Source organism: Sander vitreus, chromosome 17 (assembly GCF_031162955.1).
Source record: "Sander vitreus isolate 19-12246 chromosome 17, sanVit1, whole genome shotgun sequence".
Taxonomy (NCBI): Eukaryota; Metazoa; Chordata; class Actinopteri; order Perciformes; family Percidae; genus Sander; species Sander vitreus.
In genome coordinates, this window is record NC_135871.1 from 30,974,777 (window position 1) to 30,991,469 (window position 16,693).

Here is a 16,693-nt window from a genome sequence, read left to right on the forward strand (position 1 = left end):
AAGATATATAACACAATAAAGGAAAGGGGAAAAGCCAAAAAGCATTTTAAGAGAAACTATAATACATGTAGTTTTTGTAGTTATTTTTAGCCTATTCATCTAAACTGTATTTTCTGTCCTTGAAGACTCCTTAAGAAACAGCTCATACAGCAGCGACGGTGTGACGGAGAATTGTAGTGGTTTGAAACCGTGACTTTTTAAAACTGTGGTATACCTTGAAACCGGTGAACAGTGCATGCCTACTGTTTTATGCTTCTTTAGAACCATATTAGCAAATGAAAAGCCAAAGCAAAATAAGGATTTAACGTTTATTTTAGTCAAGTTTATGTACACAAAGATATAAAGGTACATACAATAGATTGGTAAAAACAAGGTATTCCAGTGCAGGAGGGGGGAAAAAAGCATAAAAGGCTTATTCAGAGTCTGAAAAAAACATGTAAAACATAATTCCTCTACAAAAAATAGACAAAAAACAAAGAAACAGGTAAACATAATAGACAAAATGTATATATATCCCCCCAAAAAATACAAAAAAAGATGAAGCAGACAAAAATACAAGCCCATAGAGTCGGATAATATACAATTATTGTGAAGCCAAGAAACGGTTGAAGCCGATCAAAAGACGACGCTGTCATGAAAAGAAGGAGACGTTTAAACTTTAAACTCCACAACGGTGTCGTCTCGGTGGGAACAAATCAAACGCTCTGCGTCTCTATTTATAACGCGTACCTCTGCTGTGAGCGCGGCTAGGTGCGCTGCTGTTATTTATAGCCTCCATCCCGGCTGGTTATAGTCGCGTCTTTGCACTGACTCACAGAGCTGTTGGCTCGATTGAGGAAGTCCGTTAGTGACTCCCGGCCTCCACACTATAGAGTCTGACCGACAGACAGACAGACAGGAAGAGAGACAGACGGCTGAGAGTGAGACAGGCAGGGAGTCCAGAGGAAAAGGACTGTTTGAAGTCTGAGTTGAGGACGCACATGAGACGAGAGAAGAGGCGCCGGACAACGGAGATGAGATTAATGGGAAAAAAGACAGTTGTCAAATAGGGATTGAGTTTTTCTAAGAGACATTTTGAACTAGTTTTCCAGAAGGACTCTCTGCACGCTGAAGACAGAAAAAGAGGACTATTTTCTGCCTTGAAGACGCAGGATTATGGTGCAGTTGGTTCTGTCTGAGGATCTGAAGGAGGATCAAAATGCTGAAATGTAAAGTTGACCCAGGTTCTCTGTGCTTCCCCTCGCTGCTGCTGCTGCTGCTGCTCCGGGTGAGTCTGCTCCCGTGACCCATTTTCAGAAAGTTTCTACATCAGAACATTTAGGTTTTACCCTAAATGCCATTTTTTCATTGGTATTTTTTGACAGTGACATTTATTTGTTTGTTTGTTTTGTCATTACCTTTACTTAAAACAATTCAACGACCACCGTAGTCCGTCATTAGTTACATACTGTGTACTTCCGTAGCCGAATATTAACTCATATTTGTATACGTTTCAGCAGGTATTACGCAAAATATCATCATTGTCTTTTAAATGTACCGTCATACATAGGAATTAGGAATTCAGGCTGAGACTGAAAATCTGAAACGATGCATTTAGTTTGAGGGGAAACGAGATATTTCTCTCTGAGAAGTTGTGTTGAAATGAAGAGATATTTTTCTTATCGTATCAAGAAATGTTTGTCTTCATAACCGAAACATCTTAGTCATTCTTGTTCAGTCAGAAAGATCAAGATGATTTAAAAGTGCTTTATTTTTTTATTTTATTTAATTGGTGTATTTGACAAGGACCATGCATATGTATGAACATTGATGTATTAAAAAAACACCATGTAAGTATGCCAGAATTAGTAAAAAATAACTACTTTTCATCTGCACTCCCTAGGCAGGTGACATAGGACTAACATAGAGACAGCCAGCAGTCATACAGCCCATTCACTATACATTAAGAAAGGTACACATAGTGGTGACATATACATTGACAAAACACAACAAAAATACATGATGACAAAGACATTATTTACTCTATACTGCATTCATATACAGTGGAAGTGTCTGGGTGATGAAATGTGTAGCCAGGAGACAGACAGACAGACAGACAGTGACATAGACAGACAGTGAGACAGACAGTGACACAGACAGACAGACAGACAGACAGTGAGACAGACAGACGTTGAAGATTACGTAACCCTTGTGTTGTCTTTGGGTCAAATTTGACCTGTTTATAAGTTTTCTATATCAGAAATATGTTTTTTTTTCAACCAAATTGCCCCAGAATAACTTGGATGCATGCATGTATGGAAGCCATGCAACATTCTCCGCAGGTCAAATGAATGATTACTTCCATTGAAACTGTTTTATTCAATTTTCATAGCATTTGAAAAACTTCAAAATAAAAAAAAGAAGGTTTTAAAACAGTTTTCTGACTCTAAACCGTCTGTGATCCCCTCAACATCCTCTTAACTTATAGATTAGTTTAAATAATTCATAATTTAGTGGCCGGGTTGGCCCAGCGGGTAGAGCAGGCGCACATATACTGAGAGGTAGAGAGACGCAGAAGGTCCAGGGTTGGAATCCGACATGTGACGATTTCCTGCGTGTCTTCTCTCTCTCTCTCTCTCTCTCTCTCTCTGTCTCCTCCCTCTCTCTCTCTCTCTCTTTCTCTCTCTCTGTCTCTCTCTCTCTCTCTCTGTCTCTCTGTCTCTCTCTCTCCCCCCTCTCTCTCCGTCTCTCTCTCTCTCTTTCTCTCTCTCTGTCTCTCTCTCTCTCTCTCTCTCTCTCTCTCTCTCTCCTCTCTCTCTCTCTCTCTCTGTCTCTGTCTCTCTCTCTCTGTCTCTGTCTCCCTCTCTCTCTCTCTCTCTCTCTCTCTGTCTCTCTCTCGCTCCCTCTCTCTCTCTCTCTCTCTCTCTCTCTCTCTCTCTCTCTCTCTCTCTCTCTCTGTCTCTCTCTCTCCCTCTCTCTCTCTCCCTCTCTCTCTCTCTCTCTCTCTCTCTCTCTCTCTCTCTCTCTCTCTCTCTCTCTCCCTCTCTCTCTCCCTCTCTCTCTCTCTCTCTCTCTCCCTCTCTCTCTCTGTCTCTCTCTCGCTCCCTCTCTCTCTCTCTCTCTCTCTCTCTCTCCCTCTCTCTCTCCCTCCCCTTTCTCACCTAGCTGTCCTATCAAATAAAGGTGGAAAATCCCCCCCAAAAAAAGAATCTTCAAAAAAAAATGTGCTTTATTGACCATGAATAAGTAAAAGTGTTGAAAAAAGTGACAAAAAAGTGTCAAAAGCATAGAAATAAGCAAGTCAAGGGCAGAACAGGCATCACTCTGATCCAATGAGAAAGCTCATTTCCATTCAAACCAACAAAGCCAAATGGTCAGAGCAGCAGTGTACCTTCGGCATGCGAGCTCTCCCGTCTGCACTCTCCTCCCAGCGAGCTGCGACATTCGTTCCAATTTTTCTGGCACTTTTTTTGGCGTTTTTTTTAAAATAATGTTTTTATAAATTTTTTAAACACGTTTTTTGGCGTTTTTTTCCAATGTATTTTTTTGTCACTTTTTTTGTCACTTTTTTTAACAAGTTTTTGTCACATTTGATTAATGCTGGCCTGGTGTGCGCCAAACCAAAAAGACCAGAAACTGCAATTACACGAGACTACAGCAGGATTTAGCAGATTCACCGACTTTGAGACACAAACATTTTGTACAATTAATTAAGAAGAAATTGAATTAAATACAAAACTTAAATACAAAACTGCATTTATATGGCAACACTATAAGAGACAGAAAAATAAAAAGGCAATTAAGACTAGTTTTGTGTTTGAATAGTTTCTCATGGACCGATAATACTTTGAGTCTCAGTTTTTTCAGAATAAAAGCTCTGATAAAGCCTGTGTAATCTACCGGCTCAGCAGTAAACAGCAGACAGACACAGTTAGATATCACATCTAACTGTGAGATCAGTCTCAGAGATCAGTCTCGCCTCGCCAGACCTACAGTATCTCCGGCAATGGACTATCTGGCTAACCCACAGATGCATTCTGGGAGAGGGATAGAAAAGGACGCTCTGGGTTGTTTGCATTTCTTTAAACCTCCATTGTGTAATGTTTTGAGTTGATTCTTAGCAAAAAAAACTTTGTTCTTTCACAAATATGTGCTCATTCATGTGTAATTACTTCCACCAACTAATCAAAGTATTCTCTTAGCGTAGAATCTGACATTTAGAATCATTCACAATACATACGAGCGAGTCGCTGGAATGACGGCAGCCATGTAGCGCCTCCATCTTTATTATACATTAACCAAAGAGGGACATACCTCCATCTTTATGATACATTAACCAAAGAGAGACATACCTCCACCTTTATAATACATTAACCAAAGAGGGACATACCTCCACCTTTATGATACATTAACCAAAGAGGGACATACCTCCATCTTTATGATACATTAACCAAAGAGGGACATACCTCCATCTTTATTATACATTAACCAAAGAGGGACATACCTCCATCTTTATAATACATTAACCAAAGAGAGACATACCTCCATCTTTATAATACATTAACCAAAGAGAGACATACCTCCATCTTTATAATACATTAACCAAAGAGAGACATACCTCCATCTTTATAATACATTAACCAAAGAGAGACATACCTCCACCTTTTATAATACATTAACCAAAGAGGGACATACCTCCACCTTTATGATACATTAACCAAAGAGGGACATACCTCCACCTTTATGATACATTAACCAAAGACAGGCAAAGCAACAAGACCAAAGTTAATATTGGAGTGGCTAGAACAGCTGCGTGTAAACAATGGAGATACTAAGAGATCATTTTGGGTTCGGCCACTGTAGGAGGAAGGGCTAGAAAGTAATATTCAGTTGGTTATCATATACAATTTTACCGCTAGATGGGAGAAATTCTTACACAATGGAGCTTTAAACCAATCACAATCGTCCTGGGCGGCGCTAAGCTCCGGACCCAGCGACGGTGGCTCTGCTAAATAGTCTCAGGAAGGAACTTGTTTTGGTGGAACATTTGTAGCCTCGTGAGACCGTCCTGATCTCGCGAGCTATCTGGCGGAGTCAGGTTAGTGATAGACAGATGGTTTATCCAATCAGCTAACCAGTATTTTCGCCCCTTCCCAAAAGTTCTACAACGGAAAGTTCCCAGATGGATATGCCGTGCAAATCCATCTGGTGGAGTCAGGTTACAACATTTGCACCCCGCAAAAGAAAACTCCTCATCCAATATTAAATGAAGTTAACTGTTGACACAATACAGTAACGTGAGCTATTTAAATGAGCTGATACATGGTTAAACCTCATTATCTCTTACCAGTGTATCTCCGTGTGTACTTCGTCCACAACAATCTCACCAATCAGTCCCCAAACGTCCCAGTTAGAGAGGAAATGCCCTAAACATATTCTTTGTAAATCTTTACAACATTCCCTGAAAGAACCGAGCAGACCCGCCTTGTTGCTCCGTCCTAATTTTCTTCAGAACTTGACATTTTTAGCGTGTAGCCAAACGAACGAGAACGGAGTTTGAGAACAGCAACGCACAGAGAGAGGAACATCCTGCGATTATCCTGGAAATGAACTGTCGTCGATCCAGACTACAACTATGAAAACAAGATATGAAAACAAACATATTGTTCACTGCTTTATCTAACTGTTTTCGGTGTCTTGTTTCCCCGTCAGGATGTGAGCAGTGCAGCTCCCGCAGAGTCCCAGTCCGTCCCGTGTAACATCTCGGTGTCTGAACCCGTATCCGGCCTGGACTCCATCTCGCTGACCGTGAACACGCCCGGATGGAACTGCTCCTTCACCGTGACGTCTCCAGACGCCGGAGCAGACGGCGCCGAGTGTACAGCAAGGAGAAACGAAGGAGAGGAGGAGATAGAGACTAATGACATCAAAGGAGAGGAGGAGGTGAAGGAGGAGATGGGAACTAACTACCTGAGAACTAACCAGCTAGGAGTGGAGGACGGAGGGAACAAGGAGCTAGGAGGTGTTTTCACCTGCGTGCTGGAGCAGTTGGAGCCAGGAACCGCCTATCTGCTGCACATCCAGTCCCAGAGAGACGAGGAGACGGCAAACATCACCCTGCACACCAGTAAGTCCTCACTCAGTCCAGACATGTACTGTACTACACAATACACTCGGTCGGTGACTCGTCATAGCTGGGGGCGTGGCCTGGGGATAACATAGCGTTAAAGGAACACGCCGTCTTATTGGGACTGTGTCTTATTCCCCGTATCCCCCAGAGTTAGATAAGTCCAGACATACCCTTCTCATCTCCGTGCGTGTCGTAACTCTGTCTGACGCCCCCACCGCTAGCCTAGTTTAGCACAGATCCTGGAGGTAACTGGCTCCATCTAGCCTAGCTTAGCACAGATCCTGGAGGTAACCGGCTCCATCTAGCCTAGCTTAGCACAGATCCTGGAGGTAACTAGCTCCAACTAGCCTAGCTTAGCACAGATCCTGAGGTAACTGGCTCCATCTAGCCTAGCTTAGCACAGATCCTGGAGGTAACTGGTTCCATCTAACCTAGCTTAGCACAGATCCTGGAGGTAACTGGCTCCATCTAGCCTAGCTTAGCACAGATCCTGGAGGTAACTGGCTCCATCTAGCCTAGCTAGCACAGATCCTGGAGGTAACTGGCTCCATCTAGCCTAGTTTAGCACAGATCCTGGAGGTAACTGGCTCCATCTAGCCTAGCTTAGCACAGATCCTGGAGGTAACCGGCTCCAACTAGCCTACTGCTCCCAATAAGTGACAAAATAACGCCAACATGTTCCTATTTACATGTTGTGATTTGTAGAGTCACGGCGTGCAGTGTTGTGCCTGAACACGTTCATGAACTCGTTCATATGAGCTGAACGTACTGTATTACAGCCTGATGAACGTCACAGTGAACTCGGTCATTCTGGTGTCTGTGAACGGCACGCTCTCTCAGTTTAACTTCGTTCAACAGGGTGCCAGATTTCTATAGAGCCTTCCAGGCGAAAACCCGGCTAAAACACGCCGTAAACAGGCCTTAATATGTAGCGGAAAAAAACACCCAATCTTGCAACACCAGCCACACCAGTCCCATCCACAGCAGACCTGAAACGGCACGTTGAACTGAAGCACCCGGCTGGCCTTTCAAGGTATGTGCAAGCAAATAAAAAAATCAAAAGACAGTCAAGACAGATCCTCGACCCAAATCCCATTAACTGCGTACAGTAGCGGCTCTGTTGTCACTGATAAAATAATTTCTGTCTGTGGTTCTATATGGGCTGTGGCAATCATTTTTGAAAAATAATAGCTCGCAGCAACATATGGAAATAAAGAACTATGTAGTAGTAGAACTAAGTATGAACTATGAACTAGTTCATGTAGAAAGTGAACTTTCCCAACACTGACAGCGTGTACACATAACAAGGTCATGAGACACAGCCATCTTCTAACCGTATATATATATATATATATATATATACTGGGAACTATATTCTCAGAAGACGAAGCACTGCTACTTGGGCGGAGTGATTATTACTCCAACTCTGAGCGAACGCCAGGCGAACTCTCTGCTCCTCACCACGGGGCTTCTCAGGCGCTGCGAGCAAATCACTCCGCCCAAGTAGCATGCAAAGAACGCACGCAAGTATGTAAACAATGCCGTTCGCGTACGCATTGTTAAAAAGCTCGTATAATGCGGCCTTTGCGATACATCCAGGGTTTCCCCCACAAAAGTTGTTTAGCCCGGTGTCACAGACTGATGTAGAGCCCTATAGTGCCACATACACATAAATGCAACATACACATGAATGTAGCAGGAATATTCATCCAGAAACATCAGGTAGAAGAGGAACAACGCTGACAGGGAACACTTTAATGTAACATACAGACTTTTACTGCAGTAAGATGGCGTATTTTCACAGCGTGGTATTTAATACTTGTACTGCAGCAAAGGATCTGAGTACTTGTTCCATCACTGATGTATAAAAACGGCTACACCCACCTGTAACAACCTGAAGGTTACGTGTTTGCAGAAGTCCGGAGCTTTTACACCCTGAAAACAATATTTAGCCAAATAACCTATTGTTTCCATCTCCTCTGACCTCTCGTCTTTTGAAGTAAAAGAACACGGCACGACCTCTTTGTCTTTGTGTGTGTGTGTGTGTGTGTGTGTGTGTGTGTGTGTGTTCTAGAGTGAATGTCATGTAGCTTCCCCTCTCCTTATTGTGTGATTAGTTACAGGAACCAAAGCCCTGCTGGGAGAGAGTGATAGAGCTTAAGTATGCATGTGCGTGTGTGTGTGTATGTGTGTGTGTGAGATTGTGTGCGTGTGTTGTGCGTCCATGCTGGCGGGCACCCAGCACAGAAGTTGGACCCTTAGTGTGTATTTCCATCGTGGGCAGAGCACAGGGTTCAGCCATTTCCTGCCTCCATTGTTTCTTTGTTCTGTGGGAAGCACTGGGAAAGGGCGTGAGGGTGTGTGTGTGTTTGTGTATATTTATGTGTGTGTGTGTGTGTGTGTGTGTGTGTGTGTGTGTGTGTGTGTGTGTGTGTGTTTGGAGGAAAGCGGGTGTAACTGCTGGGTGCAGTGTACTGTCGAGTCCCGACAGTAACCTTCTCAGCAATGCCAAACACTTGTTGCTGTTGTGTTTGTGGTCTCTTATCTTCAGAGGCACTCCAACTGTTACATCCACCGACCCTTTAGTGTTCACACAGACTCTGCTCGTTGGTTTTCACGTGTTTTCAACTCTTCGCGTCGCCGTCACAAGTGTCCACAGCGTCCTCAAACCCTTTAAAACACCAAAGTCACACAATAACACAAACTAACTAACGATGGAGGCAGCGGTAGAGCAGCAACTCCCGTGTCCTGCAAAAGGTAAAATGTCTGTTTTTGTCAAAGGAGTCTGGTGGCTTTGAAGAGAGCAGAGATAACGGCTTCAGTTCCCCGTCGTAAAGGGCTGTCTGACAGATCTGATAGATAGATAGATAGATAGATAGATAAATGGATAGGTGGACAGATAGACAGACAGATAGATAGATAGACAGATAGATAGATACTGTATTGATTGAAGGGGAAATTTAAGGTCCCAGTAGCTTAAAGACATCACACACAACATACACATACATCATAAACAGGATGATAAAGTAACAAATCCACATGAATAATATGGACAATAAAAGAAAAGAAACTAAATAATAAATCCACATGAATGTACTATAAGGGATGTGTAAGCATGAGAGGCTTGCAGTGACAGGGCAGGGACTGACCCTGGGATTCAGTCTGCATGGTGAGGTGCTCTATGAGAGGGTGTGTGTCATGGTGGTAGTGAAAATAAGTCCAATAGTGCAAGTAAAAAGTCTAGAGACCAGCATTAAATATGGACAATATAAGAGAACAATGTAGACATATTAATATAAAAACTATAGCTGTGCAAGGATAGTGTTCTAAAAAAAGAGACAGCATTATATGGGCATTATAAGGGAAGAAAGTAGACAGTAGGCTAGACACAAATCAACAGTCAGTATTAGTGACTGAAGTCCATCTATAAAATTGTGGATCATTTCCCTTCAAAGTCATAAACATAAAAATAGAAACATCAACAGAGCACTTGTTGTTTGTTTGTCTCGGTGTGGCACTCGGTGGGCAGAGCTGTGGCCGCCCGATAATATTGTTCGACCTCAGTTTGAAGCACAAGTGGCGACACGGCGGCACACACACACACACACACACACACACACACACACACACACAGACAGGCATTGTGGGAAAAACACAAAATTTAGGAAGCAGGGAGCTCTAGACAGGCGGATAACTTTAGGAGAAGCAGGGGAGTGGGGCTCCCACAGTGCTCCCACTTTGATGACAAGGACACAGGTTGAAGCGATGGATCCTTTTCCGGCTGAAACCTTCCTGCAGCGTGACTGAACCTCACGTTCAAAACAGATACATCATCTTAAAGGAAGAGTCCCACTGTTTCAGGACACAGTTTGTACATTGTCTTTGTGCAAAAGCTCGGCTAAATTCAGAGATGATACTGATATCCATCCTTTCATCTGACTGTGTGTGTGTGTGTGTGTGTGTGTGTGTGTGTGTGTGTGTGTGTGTGTGTGTGTGTGTGTGTTGTATCATCAGGGCCGTCAACGGTGAGCGGCCTGGCGGTGACCTCCAGCAGCTGCAGCAGCCTGGGCCTTTCCTGGCAGGCCGGCCCAGGCAGGACGGAGCGCTTCAAGCTTCAGCTGTGGGATCAAACAGGTACGTCTGTCGTGTTTTTAACCTAAACAAGAAGAACTTTATATCACAACTGGTATATAACTGGACATGGTGGCGAACTGTCACATTTACGTCTTCTCCCAAAGACAGTGACTAAGTATACATGCACATGATATTCCGTAATATCCTTTATTCTGAAAAAAAAAAAAACAATATTCTGACTAAGCCGTTTGCACGGCTAATGAAAGTGAATATTCCACTAATATTCCTGTTTACATGCAGCCGTGCGAAATAGGCGGACTTGTTATACCGTGCGAACACACCCTCCCTCTTTCATTTCTTCAACCAGCTTCTTGGAAAGGTCGTCTCATATCCAAAAGCCTGTTGATATCCAAGTTTTTCATAATGTTTAAAAGTAGCTGTGTTTCTCTTCATGATGTCTAATACGAAAATGGTCCTCGATGCTTGGATGAGACCAATACAACTCTTTGTTTCTTTTCCCTAATTTTCTCTGAGTTTCTTAAAGGGGTGGTTCAGACCTTTGGACATAGGACCTCATTTCCATGTTAGCCAGTGTGTTATGTGTCAGTGGAGACCGTTTTCAACACGTTTCATCCAGTCCTTCCAGTTGCAGAGTTCGCTGGTGCTAGGCTAGCGCAAGTCAAACAGTATCTGCTAGCCTGCCATTAAAAACAGTCCAAAATCACGACACATACATGCATTTTTATTTCTTCCCACCACTAATATATACATATTACTGCAGAAAATATAGACATAAAATGACTGCGGGAAGAATATACAGAAACATCGTTGCAGAAATGTATAAGAAGAAAGGTACATGATGGCACAAATATGACAGAAAATACATACCTTTAGTATGAGATGATTTCCCCTATAAAGACACTAAGTACCATCGTCTCGTCATTCAGCCCCAAAACTTCTGATAGTCGTCGATAAAGCTTTGATGATTTCTGCACCTGGTCTCCGATGTAGATCTTCCTCAACTGTTCGAATAAGCTGAGCATGGCCAGCTCACAGCACACTTAACAAAAATACCACCACTGCTGACAGACTCAGATTATTATTCTAAGTGTCTGACAACATTATGGATAGGATCCCTACAGAGATAGACCTTTTAGTTAAAGAGGAAGATCCTTTTAGTTTAACAAAATCACCGTCACCAAACTCCACCAGACTCCATGTAAATAATCAGGACTTTTATCATCGTAAAACACACTTCATTCAAAGTCGACAGAAACTAAATAAAACTACCAAAAGCCGTCTTGGTTCATCTTTCCACTGTTCCAACAATCAGTCAAGACAATCAAATCCTCTGGTTTGGTTGAAATAATTCACCCATTTACGGTCTTACCCACTCCACAGTACACCCGAGGCAAATAAATGTTAACGCCAGACTATCGATGTAAATGTCTGTGTTGATAGAATAATGTTAGAAATAAAACTACCCTTGCATCACAATGATCGCATTACATTTTGAGGGACTAGTTTCTCAGCAGCGGCTGTAGCACTGCGCCGAAAAGTAAACAGAGTAGCGCACTACAGTCGGGACACCCAGTAGTAGTAGTAGTAGTAGTAGTAGTAGCCAAGTACATTGGTATTAAAGCATTGGATTGGAAACTAAGGACTAGGCAACATGGTGATTCAGTGTGCATTTAGAAATTGTAAAAATAAATGCTACAAATGGGCACCAACAAGTTTCCACAAATGTCCATTGGAAGATCTAGAAAGGAACCAACTGAGGCTTCTGCAACTGGAAGGACTGGATGAAACGTGTTGAAAACGGTCTCCACTGCCACATAACACACTGGCTAACGTGGAAATGAGGTCCTATGTCCAAAAGTCTGAACCACCCCTTTAACTTCTTTCTTTCTTTCCTTCCTCTGTGTCTCCTTATTGTCCCGTGTTTTCAATTGCTTCAGTTGCTTTCTTTCTTAATCTGATTTGAAAATTTTATAATCACCCCCAAAAAAATCCCCAAAACTCTACTGTTCTTTACAAATACTTTTAATGCCACATTTTCTAGACTTTTATTTTGGTAAAAGAGTACTTCCTGTATTAATAGATGAGAAAATAAAAGGGATTATAAGGGTAATCTTGTTGTGTCTGCAGGTCTGCTGAGGAACGAGACGTTAGAGAGCACGGCGACGCAACACACGCTCCTCGACCTGGCGCCGGGGCGACTGTACAACGTTACCGTGGTGACGGAGGCTGGCGGGCTGCAGAACGGCCAGACGGTGGCGGCTCAGACAGGTACAGAGAAAGGAAGAAAACAGGAAGTAAAGGAAATCGATAAGGAAATGAATCTAAAATCTCTTTTGCAGCTCCCGCCGCCGTCTCCAACCTCACCGCTGACTACAACAACAGCACCAGCTTGCTGTTGTCATGGCAACGCCCAGCGGGCGACCTGGACGCGCTCGTCGCCACCGTCTCGACCAATGGCACGAGCCGCTGGGAGACGACGCTTCCGCCGGACGCCACGGAGGTCGCCGTCGACCAGCTGACTCCCGGCTCGGCCTATCGGGTCGCGGTGACGTCTAGGAGCGGCAAGCTGACGAGCCAATCAGAAATCACCGTCAGGACAGGTGAGGTTCTTTTCTTTAGAAAAGATACATAGATACAGCTACGGCTGGAAGGGATACAGCTACGGCTGTAAGGGATACAGCTACGGCCTAGAAGGGATACAGCTACGGCTGGAAGGGATACAGCTATGGCCTGGAAGGGATACAGCTATGGCCTAGAAGGGATACAGCTACGGCCTAGAAGGGATACAGCTACGGCTAGAAGGGATACAGCTACGGCCTAAAAGGGATACAGCTACGGCTAGAAGGGATACAGCTACGGCCTAGAAGGGATACAGCTACGGCTGGAAGGTATACAGCTACGGCTGGAAGGGATACAGCTACGGCTGTAAGGGATACAGCTACGGCCTAGAAGGGATACAGCTACGGCTGGAAGGTATACAGCTACGGCTAGAAGGGATACAGCTACGGCTGGTTGAATCCAAACCACGATGTTGTTCCTAAACTTTACTGTCGTCGCCGTAGCTAACCTCTTTTCATCTCTCTTTCTTTTTCATTGTTTTTATTTCTTCATCCTTTGTATCTCGTCTCCAGCTCCGGCGGCAGCGTCCCTCCTCTCCCTGTCTCCCTCCCCCTCCGACGGCGGCCTCTTCCTGTCTTGGTCGCCCCCTGCTGGTCGCTGGGAGAGCTACACGCTGCTCCTGTTTGACGGGTCGCAGCTGTTAGTCAGCGCCACTCCGGAGCGAGAGGCGGCGAACTTCAGCTTCCCCGGGACGGCACTAACGCCTGGGAGGCTGTACAGAGCTGTGCTAAGAGTGGAGAGCGGAGGACTGACGGCTGAGAGCAGCTGTGAAGGAGCAACAGGTCAGACTACTGCAGGAATATACAACATCATATCATGTTTTGCTGGAAACAGACATGGGGCCCTATCGGAGCGAAGTACAAAGCCTGACGCGAAGTGTCTCTGCTATTTTAAGACCGTCCAGCACCCACGTCGTTTAAACAGCAAACGCACCTGCGCCCATCTGTGGCCCATGGGCATGCTGGTCTTACAGGGAGGTGTGTTCAGGTGCATTCAGGCGCCAAAACCTGAGTCAATAACGCAGCATTTCATTGTTATTTTAACAGAGCATTAGTAAAATGCTCCTAGGCTCGTGCACAGCGCGTGCACACTATGCTTGTTACACACACAGGGACGCACAGCAGCACACACACATGCAGAAGATTACAAATAAAAACATTACGGTGCAAATCCTCCATCATAACAGCAATGCTCCAAGGTCCAAACGCGCCTGGCTTTTAAAGGGAATGGGAGATGATCTCTGATTGGTTTATTGCATGTTACGCCCAAAACACACCTCTGATTAATGAAGACACTAAGGTCAACCCTTTAGAACCATGCGCCCAGCACACGGACCCTTTTTTCCGCCGTCAAAGTAGCAAAAGTGGATTTGGACACGCCCTAAACACACCTGCACCAGGCGCTTCACGCCGTGACCTCAGATCATTAAAATAGGGCCCATGATGTAGTCACCGGTACCATAGAAACAGAAAATATTTAGGTCAATCATTGGTAAAAATAATAAATACAAAATATTGATTCTGGGGAAAAAATAAATCACGACACATACGTGAATTTTTTATTTCTTCCCACCACTAATATATACATATTACTGCAGAAAATATAGACATAAAATGATGGGAAGAATATACAGAAACATCGTTGCATAAATGTATGGTTTGGTGTATGGTATGTACACTCTGGTTTGGTTGAAATAAACCCTTAATTCACCCATTTACATGTGGAGATATGCTGGCTCTATACGCGCTAAAAGTCCTGATTATTTACATGGAGTCTGGTGGAGATATGCTGGCTCTATACACGCTAAAAGTCCTGATTATTTACATGGAGTCTGGTGGAGATATGCTGGCTCTATACGCGCTAAAAGTCCTGATTATTTACATAGAGTCTGGTGGAGATATGCTGGCTCTATACACGCTAAAAGTCCTGATTATTTACATAGAGTCTGGTGGAGATATGCTGGCTCTATACACGCTAAAAGTCCTGATTATTTACATGGAGTCTGGTGGAGATATGCTGGCTCTATACACGCTAAAAGTCCTGATTATTTACATGGAGTCTGGTGGAAATATGCTGGCTCTATACACGCTAAAAGTCCTGATTATTTACATGGAGTCTGGTGGAGTTTGGTGATGGTGATTTCGGGGCTGTTTCATGTTAAACTAAAAGGATCTTCCTCTTTAACTAAAAGGTCTATCTCTGTAGGGATCCTTTCATAATGTTGTCAGACACTTAGAATAATAATCTGAGTCTGTCAGCGGCAACAACAGAACTTTTAGTGGACGGAAACTGAAACATTTGTCGTGTAGGGTTACATTGCAGCCCGGTTCACGGCTGTCAGTAAAAGCTTTCTCGCTTAAAACTGGACCAGTTTCAAAGATATTTGTTCACATTAGTCACTGAGACACCAATGCCTGGGAAAATAGAGAAAAATACAGAAATTACCCTTTAAAACTCACAGAGCTGAACCTGAACTAGAGTTTAGATTCTCTGCCCGAGCCCGAGCCTGAACTTGAAGATATTCCAATCCTTTCTATCCTTGATCAAGCATTTGTGTTTTTTTAATCATTACTTCATTAGCCTTATTCAGTGGGGAGAAAGCTCTGGCTCTCCAGCTCCTCCCGTAGCTCTGGGTGGAGGTCCTGACCTGACCTGAGTGGGAGGTAAACTGGGCTACATCGCGTCTCCCCCCTCTGCAGCACTGTTGTCGGCCAATTAGGTGATGGAGACCAGAAAGTCTCCTATATGGTTCCAGGGCTTTGATTCTGTTGCTGCCTTGATCTGTTCCCCTCACTATTCAGCTGAGGGAGATATGGGTCGAGGTTTTTTTTACGTTTCTTCATTCGGATCCATTTGCGATCCGTTCTGAATAAACTAACAGCAGTTTACATGCTTCGTCCTTGTTGCATTATTCATTAAAGGTCCAGTCACTGGACCTTTAAGGAACAACTAAACACGCTACACACTGGACTCCAGTGTGTAGCGTGTTTAGTTGTTCATTATCAAAATCTGTGTTGCCCGTTCACAAACGTGTCCTTTTTCATGAATATTTACCTCCACCATCAATTCCCAGGATTCCTTTTGGCTCCAAATGTTACATTTGCGTTTGCATGAACTGGGGTAGACGCTCCATATTCATGCTCCATCTTGAGATACGTTAGCCGGTAAGAAACATACAGGACATACTGCTCCACCTGTGTGTGTGTGTGTGTGTGTGTGTGTGTGTGTAAGGGACATACAGGACATACTGCTCCACCTGTGTGTGTGTGTGTAAGGGACATACAGGACATACTGCTCCACCCGTGTGTGTGTGTGTGTGTGTGTGTGTAAGGGACATACAGGACATACTGCTCCACCTGTGTGTGTGTGTGTGTGTGTGTGTGTGTGTGTGTGTGTGTGTGTGTGTGTGTGTGTGTGTAAGGGACATACAGGACATACTGCTCCACCTGTGTGTGTGTGTGTGTGTGTGTGTGTGTGTGTGTGTGTGTGTGAGGGACATACAGGACATACTGCTCCACCTTTCACGTTTTCTTTGTCACATGATGAACTCCCAGCTGCTGCTAATGCTGCTAACGGGTATCGTAGCTTCCCGGCCCCCGGCACGTTTGAAGAAGGAAACATGGAGGACCACACGTATTCAAAATCCTAATTTCAGGAACAGGAGTCTTCTTCTTCTTCCAGGAAAATAAAAAGGAGATTGAAAAGAGCAAGAGACCGGCTTTTTGAGGCGTGAAGGCTACCGTAGCTGTGATACGTACTTTGAACTGCGTGGCGCGTGAGAGTTGATTGATATATATGATCTCAACGCTAGATGGGAGATATTCCCACACATTGGACATTTAAGATCAGTCTAAACAGATTTCTGTAGTT

General features: G+C 43.9%; 1 protein-coding gene across 1 annotated transcript in view; it reads left to right on the forward strand.

Moving 5' to 3' along the window:
* Window positions 1-801: 801 nt before the first annotated feature.
* ptprb (protein tyrosine phosphatase receptor type b) overlaps window positions 802-16,693 on the forward strand; it is a 55,730-nt gene continuing 39,838 nt past the window's right edge. The window contains exons 1-6 of the mRNA XM_078273887.1: window positions 802-1,267; window positions 5,692-6,106; window positions 10,124-10,243; window positions 12,332-12,472; window positions 12,544-12,804; window positions 13,336-13,605. Of these exons, the coding sequence (XP_078130013.1) occupies window positions 1,199-1,267; window positions 5,692-6,106; window positions 10,124-10,243; window positions 12,332-12,472; window positions 12,544-12,804; window positions 13,336-13,605 (1,276 nt within the window). The 5' untranslated portion in view covers window positions 802-1,198. The remainder of the gene's footprint in view (window positions 1,268-5,691; window positions 6,107-10,123; window positions 10,244-12,331; window positions 12,473-12,543; window positions 12,805-13,335; window positions 13,606-16,693) is intronic.